This window comes from Telopea speciosissima, chromosome 9, assembly GCF_018873765.1.
Source record: "Telopea speciosissima isolate NSW1024214 ecotype Mountain lineage chromosome 9, Tspe_v1, whole genome shotgun sequence".
NCBI classification, from domain to species: domain Eukaryota; kingdom Viridiplantae; phylum Streptophyta; class Magnoliopsida; order Proteales; family Proteaceae; genus Telopea; species Telopea speciosissima.
In genome coordinates this window covers 58074163-58081724 of record NC_057924.1, presented here as the reverse complement: position 1 = coordinate 58081724, position 7562 = coordinate 58074163, and the positions used below count along the sequence as shown (strand labels likewise).

General features: G+C 38.7%; 1 protein-coding gene across 1 annotated transcript; it reads left to right on the top strand.

The window, feature by feature from the left end:
• The first annotated feature begins 4832 nt into the window (after nt 1–4832).
• On the top strand, nt 4833–6565 carry LOC122639586 (trihelix transcription factor ASR3-like). The gene is made up of 2 exons (XM_043832455.1): nt 4833–5855; nt 6234–6565. Exons 1-2 carry the CDS (start codon nt 5303–5305, stop codon nt 6560–6562), a joined length of 882 nt encoding a protein of 293 aa, XP_043688390.1. The 5' UTR covers nt 4833–5302; the 3' UTR covers nt 6563–6565.
• Nucleotides 6566–7562: the final 997 nt, after the last annotated feature.

Here is a 7562-nt window from a genome sequence, read left to right as displayed (position 1 = left end):
CTTTTGTCTCCATTGTCCTAAAACCCTAGACCATCTTTTTTGTAACTATCCCATCTCTCAAGCTATTTGGAAACAAATTCTCTCCCTTAACGGCTACAATCGATCCCCCACCCTACCTTGGTTGAGGAAATGACTTGGGCTCATTATGTCAACAAGTAAAAAAAAAATCAATTTTTGTGCTATTATCAATAGTTTGTGGATGGAAAGGAACAATAGATGCTTTAAAAACACCAAACGTCGTTTCGAAGAAATCAGCCATACTATTATCAATGATACCAAGCTTAGATTCTTCAATATTAACAGTGTTGTCCCTGACAACTCGTGTAATAGACAATTCTTCATGTCTTGGGGGATTAACATCAACTTTAGTATCAAAAGACCTACGCTCTACCATTGGCTCTACCCTTGTCCAGGTTGGGTTATTCTTGATTGTGATGGTTCTATTAGGGAAGGCCTTGGAGGGTACGGCTGCATTGGTAGAAAATCCAGAGGCAATCCATTATTTGTCTTAGCAGGCGCTACTCCTTCCTCTAGTCTTTTGTGGACAGAAATCTATGACATTCATCAGCGTCTCCTTGAGGCTGTTCATATGGGAACCCCCAATCTTATTGTTAGACCCGATTCCCTCTCTACCATCAAGGCCATTAATGGCAAGCAGCAAGCACACTGAGCTACTTGGCACCTTCTGCAGGATGTTTGTGAGCTCTCGCATCACTTCAATGAGATCAGATTTCAGTTTTGCTTTATAGAATCAATCATTGTGTTGATTGGCTGGCAGGTTTTGTATACATCTCTAATGAAATCTCATTTTATATGGATAATCTCCCTCCACGGCCTGACTTTCTTAGTGGTAAAGACGCAAGGAGTTAAAACTATATTACGATGTAATTTTTTTCTTTTAATTGTTTATAAAATCTTTTCCATTTCTAAAAAAAATTAAAAGGAGAGAGTTCCCTGTCCGGGAGTGTGGCCTATGCCAGCACTCCCATGAATCTATCTCTTTCCTCCTCATATAAAAAGACAGCTATGTCCCCTTGTTTTAAGGAGGAGAGAGACACATGGGAGTGCTGGTGTAGGCCACACGCCCGGGTAGAAAACTTTCTCCCTTACTATGTTATATTTAATGAGGAGAGAGAAGGGAGAGAGATAGTCAAAGAGTGAAAGGGAGCGTGTACTTCTTTTTCCATAAAATAAATTAGGGAAAAAGATCTATGTCCAGGAGTGTGGCCTATGCCAACACTCCCATGAGTCTATCTTTTTCCTCCTCATGTGAAAAGACACCTCTGCCCCCTTATTTTAAGGAAGAGAGAGATAGACACATGGGAGTGCTGGCGTAGGCCACACTCTCAGACAGAAAACTGCTTCCCAATAAATTATGCTTCGATGGACCACTATGCCAAATTATAAGGGCTTAGATTTAACAAAAGAAAATATCATCCCCCCTCCCCTCTAAGTTTTCTTAATATCAATCCAATACCCAAGTTTTGAAAAATGATAATGTCCTCCCTATTTTTTAAAGATTCTATCAACTGTACCCTAAGTGACTAACTTTGTTAAAACAGTATATGAAATGACGGTATTACCTTTTTTTAATTGGAGTTAACGGGTGGATCCACCAACCCAACCCTGGCGTACATTAGCACCTTCTCAGCAGTGCATGTTAGCAAATCCCAATTACTTAACTTAAAAAAAAAAACTTTTTTTTTTTTTAAATTAATGAGGAAATCAGATGGGGAATATTCCCCATCATCTTCCCCAAATCGATAAATAGGGAAAAAAACCCTTTTAGGGTTTCAATTCACCCACCGCCGCCCCTTGTAGTGGCCAAAAGGAGGGCCGGCAGCCTTGAAACTCATGGGCGAATGACAGGCCTTCACCGGAGACCACGGCAGAAGCCTTTCCTGCAACTCCGCCCCGACCCTCTGCGTTTCTTCCTCTTCTTCCGCCAACACCACCATCATCGCCACCACTACCCGATCCTCTTCCACTGCTAGCACCACCTCCAGCACTAAAAAGTCTTTCTTTCCAATTTAATGATTTTCCTGAAACGAGAAGCTATGAACATTGACCCTTTATATATATATATATATATATATATATATACAGTGGGGAAGGGGAAAGTTTGAAAGTTAGAACCAACGTGGAGATCGAATCGGAAGAATGAGGAGATAATTCCTCCTAGTGGATCTTAAAATCCTTGTGGGTGCGTCAATATCCTACTATTGACGATCATTCGCTCCAGGTACTACCCATCAAATCTATGGGTTTAGGGGTTTTTTTTCCCATTCTAAAAAGTTCTCTGTTTGTTTGTGTTTTGTCTACTATTAGTTTAGTTTGTTGAATGTATGTATTTTAATTGAGATTGGGTGTAATTGGAATCGATGGATAGAAGATGGATGTACAATTTTTTCAAGATTTTGTTCTAATTTCGGATTATTGTTGTTATTACTGTATCGATCAATAACTCTGCAGCAGGCAAGTACAGTAGTAAAATAGAGCATGGATTCCCTTCTCGATTATCTCACTGCTATTAATTTTCCCAGCTGCTGCTGCTCAACTACATACGAAGGTACCAATAATAGAAAGCGGTTGAAGAACTCTACTGAAAATTGCAATGGTGTTGTCAAGAATAGTAATATTGCACAAACAGTAAAGCGTTGCAAGAGGAGGAAGAAGAAGAAGAAGAAGAAGAAGAAGAAGGGGGAGATAGAGAGGGATAGAAGAGCTGAGTTAGAAGTTAGAAATAGGGTTCGGCGGTGGTGGTGGTGGTGGAAGAGGATAGGAAATGGGGTTGAAGGGCTGAAGGGTAATCTGGGGTTTTAAAAATATTGGATATGCTTACGTCATCATATAATGGCATTTTTTAACGATTAGGGTACGATTGATAGAATCTTTAACAAGTAGGGGAGGGTATTATTATTTTTTAAAATTTGGGTATTGGATTGATATTAAGGAAACTTAGAGGGAAGGGGATGATATTTTCCCATTTAACAATTAACACTAACACGTCCATCTGATAATAAATATTCCCAATGAGCTTGAAGAGAAAAGCTCCATCATACATTCCCAGGAGGTGAAAACTAAGAGTACCCAATGCAAGAGTCAAGGAGATGGAATTCCATTTGTTTTTTTTTTTTTTTTTTTTTGAGATAATATATCTATGATTTTATCAAGTAAAAGTTCAACTTATGAACATCAGAGCTTGAGACAATAATGCCAAGTTGTTTGGAACTGCTATTATCCAAAAATATATATATATATATATCAAACTAACCTACATTTATAGGATCATAAGATTACTAATTGTATATTGGCTTGATTCATTGCAAAATAGAAGAAAATGCTGCTCTAACGTTTGTTCATTTTTAATTTTGGATTGGGTGATGGGGAAATCTTAAATTAGACGTGGAATAGAAGGTCTTGAACTCGAAACATCCTGAGGATGAGTCTGGATTCTCTTCAATGACATTCATTATTCATCAGAGTCCATCGCACACCATCTATGGGGTGTGGGGACCACACCTCATGGATGCTAGCAGATCGATTGGTGGTTAAATGTCATTGGAGAGGATTTGGATGAGGCTCTACTGCACTAGCCTCCAGTCAACTAGGTTAATAGATGTCCTCCAATGACATACTATACCCTGAAGGGGAAAAAAATATCCCTACAACATGTGAGTGCAGATTCCTCCCCACTCCCTTTCTAAAATGGTATCAATTTGGGTGTATGCCACTCGGTACTAGCATCCCAATCTTGTATTGGTAGAACGGTTCTAATTAATACAGAGTAAATTTGTTTTAAAAATAATTATTGGAAAAGAGAATGCCATCTGATCGTGCAGCGCACACCACCCTTGCCCCTTAACACAATGAAGTGCAAAAATGACCACTGCACCCTTGAAACCCTGAAAATGTCCAGGGGTGCAATAGTCATTTCACACACCCAGCTGTGTCAGGTGCGACCGGATGACTATCTTTCTCCCAATAGTTTTCTAATCAAAATTAAAGGCATAACCGTCTGATACGACCTAATACGGATGATTCACAACTGTATCGATATCGAAATCGGCCGATACTTAGGTGCTTTTTTTTTTTTTTTTGGGTAAAACTTAGGGGCCGTCCTTCATTAGGGTTAAATTACATGATAAAAAGACAACACTAACCTTGATGGTTGTACCTTGGGCAGCAGGCTAGAGTCCAAAAGAACGAAAGCGACGAGTCATGACTCAATGACTTAGCACCCTTATGGGGGGCCCGCAAGGTCACAGTCAAACAATAGTCAATGAAAATCTGGATTTCCGTACACTAGTGTCCAAGCTGGCAAGTATTAAAAAGAGCGAAAATTGTGATGACCTGGCACGTAGGCTTTTAATGCACTATTCCAAAGCATAAAAGACGAAAGTTGACACCCAAATCTCATGAAAGGACAAAACTGTCCTTCTCCCCTATCTTTTCTAATCCAGATTAGTCTCAGATAAGGTACCTCGTAATTTCAATGGAATTTCAGGTGCTTCATAGTAAATTAACCTTCCCTCGTTTTAATATCATTTCATGGTAAGGCAAGTGAGTCTAATCAAATGATTAGGTTCTTAAACCTTTTCGTTATTTTTTTGGTGAAAAGACCTTTTTTATTATTATTATTTTTCTGCTCAGAAGGAACGATAAAGTGTGTCATAAATCATCACATGGCAAGACTTTCATTGAATCTAGACCGTCCATATAGAGACCCACTTCTCTCTCTTTCTCTCTCTGTCTCCTCATTTTGATTCTGAGGGTTTCGGGTTTGTAAAAATCTGTCAGTTTGAATGGATTTGCTTGGCTTTTTCTTATAATGGTGAGGTTGATTTCCACCACTTCCTTCCTCCCTCTCTCTCTCTCTCTCTCTCTCTCTCTCTCTTCCTGTTCTTTACTTTGTGCTTGTGGGAGCAGTGGTTGGAATTAGTAGTTGGAGATTTGATTTATGAACTTTAAAGATTCTTAAGGGGAACCCCAGATCACATCAAAAGCTCAAAAGTGCAGAAACAAAATAAAGAAAGAAAACTGAAATAGAGAAACATAAAGAGGGGAAAAACCAGAAATTTTGTTTTCATTCTTCTCTATAGTGATGTTTGCCTTGAACTTCTTATCCTATCCTTGTCTAGGCAGAGACATTAAAAGCCTTTTCTTGAATTAGAAACCTTGGGTTTGGATTTGTAAAGTTTGAACTTTGAACAAACTGATAAGTCATAATAGATAAAGACTTACTAACCAGTCTCCTTCTTGATACTCATTTCTCTCTTCATGTCATGTTAGTGAAGTTTTGATGAACAGAGTAGTAATGGCTGATCAAGGGAATAGTGGTGAGGTGAGGGAGTATAGGAAGGGTAACTGGACAGTCCATGAGACTGTAGTCCTTATTGCTGCAAAGAAGATGGATGAAGAAAGGAGAATGAAGAGAAGTGGAGATGGTGAGGAGAGAAGCAAACCAGCTGAGTTGAGATGGAAATGGGTTGAGGATTATTGTTGTAAACATGGGTGTATGAGGAGTCAAAACCAGTGTAATGACAAGTGGGATAATCTGATGAGAGATTACAAGAAAGTGAGAGAGTATGAGAGAAGATTGGCTGAGAGAGGAGACAGAGAAGAAGGGTCTTATTGGAAGCTTGAGAAGCATGAAAGGAAAGAGAGGAACTTACCTTCTAATATGTTGCCTGAGATATATGATGCAGTGGTGGAAGTGGTGGAGAAGAGAGCTGTTCAGAGGGTGACTGGTGGTGGTGGTTCAGATCCAAATCTACCATTACCACTACCACCACCACCACCACCACCACCACCACCTCAACATTTACCACATTCTCAGCCATTACCCTCAATAGGTACTCTCTCTCTCTCTCTCTCTAATGTCTAAGAAGATAAAAACTATAGTTTCTTGATTTTTTATCTGCATATCATACTTGCTATGCTTATGCCATACAGCTTCCTTGGCTTGTGATTAAATGGGTTTTCTTTTCTTGCTTTCTGAAATTAATTTGAAGGGTTTCCTACTGAGTTTCTGCCTTGAATGTCTATTGTTACCCAAATTTCTGCTAATTCACTCTCTCTCTCTCTCTCTCTCTCTCTCTCTCTGTAGAAGGGAATGATGATTGCTTGATCTGTCTCTCTTGGGATGTTATTTCACTTCCTAGCTATTATTTTCAGTTAGTATTAATTGGTTTGATTCCATATTTTATGTTTGGAGATATGTGATAGCTCAGATTCTGATACAAGTGAGCATTCAAACTCATCAGCAAAGAGAAGGAGAAGAGGAGAAGGAACCAGCAGCTCTGGTAACACCTCATATGAAGTGGGTTCAGCAATCTCTAAAAGTGCTTCCATTATAGCTGAAGCTCTCCATGCTTGTGAGGAAAAGGAAGAGAAGAGACACAGGGATCTTCTCAGTCTGCAAGAGAGAAGACTCAAAGTTGAGGAGTCAAAGAATGAGATTGATAGAGAAGGAATTAATGGTCTTGTTGATGCCATTAACAAGCTTTCCAGTTCTATCTTTGCCTTAGTTTCAAACAAGAACTCATCTGCTCCAAAATGACCATTAAGATTGAGCAAGCTAAAACCCATTTGCTTGCTTGTACATAGATGGTTTTTTTTCTCATTTCCTGGTTATTTGAACTTAATACCATTCTCATTCATAATTTATAATTGAAGGGATGGGCAAAGCAATCCATCATTTTATGTGTGATAAAGATGCTATTTTATTACCATCATGAGTACTTTGAAGTTTGAACAGCAGAACTGGCATTTGCAGAGTCTGGTCAATCCAGTCAATGATTTTTGGCATAGAACTTGTGTATGAAATTACGGTATTGCCACTGATTTTACTGACTGAAATCTTTGGAGTTCTGTCTCTGATTGGGTGGATAGTTTGGGTAGTGGCAGGTTTGCAGCCCTCTTTGGCTCTTCTTTTCTCTTTGTGCATGTGAAGGTCTGAAGGATTGAACCGATAGCATGACAGTAATCTTTCACTAGGGTGGCACATCTATAAAATACCTGGATCTATTCGTCTTTTCAACTTTTTCCTTTTTCTATGTAATTGCTTTTTATGTGGAAAAAGCTACTTTTTTTTTTTTTTTCTCTATACTGTTTTCTTTTCTCTTTATCCTTTCTGGGGTTTTATGCAACTTTGGTCTATGGACCCCTAGTATGAGATGTTATGATGGTACATGGTTCAGGCTATTTTGTTTTAGAGTTTGAAATGACCAAAATGCCATCAATTACTTTTGTCCCTTTAAAATTCAGGGTTGAGGGCATTTTGGTCATTTAGAACCCTTACCAAATACTGTTGTCATTATAGAATTCTGCTAAAACAAAGTTTATAAGTACTACCTAGCTTCCCTGTACAAGTGATAGGCTGAGACTCGGAGATGACCTCTGCTTATTGTATATAAGTGGTAAATTGTTCACATACAAACCATTCATTGTATATGGTTATTTTGGACATACAAACAATTCTTGGTTGTTAGCTCTCTTGTGTACATATTAGCTCCTACCTTTAATCCCAAGCTAGTTTGCTTAGCTTGTTAATTCCACAT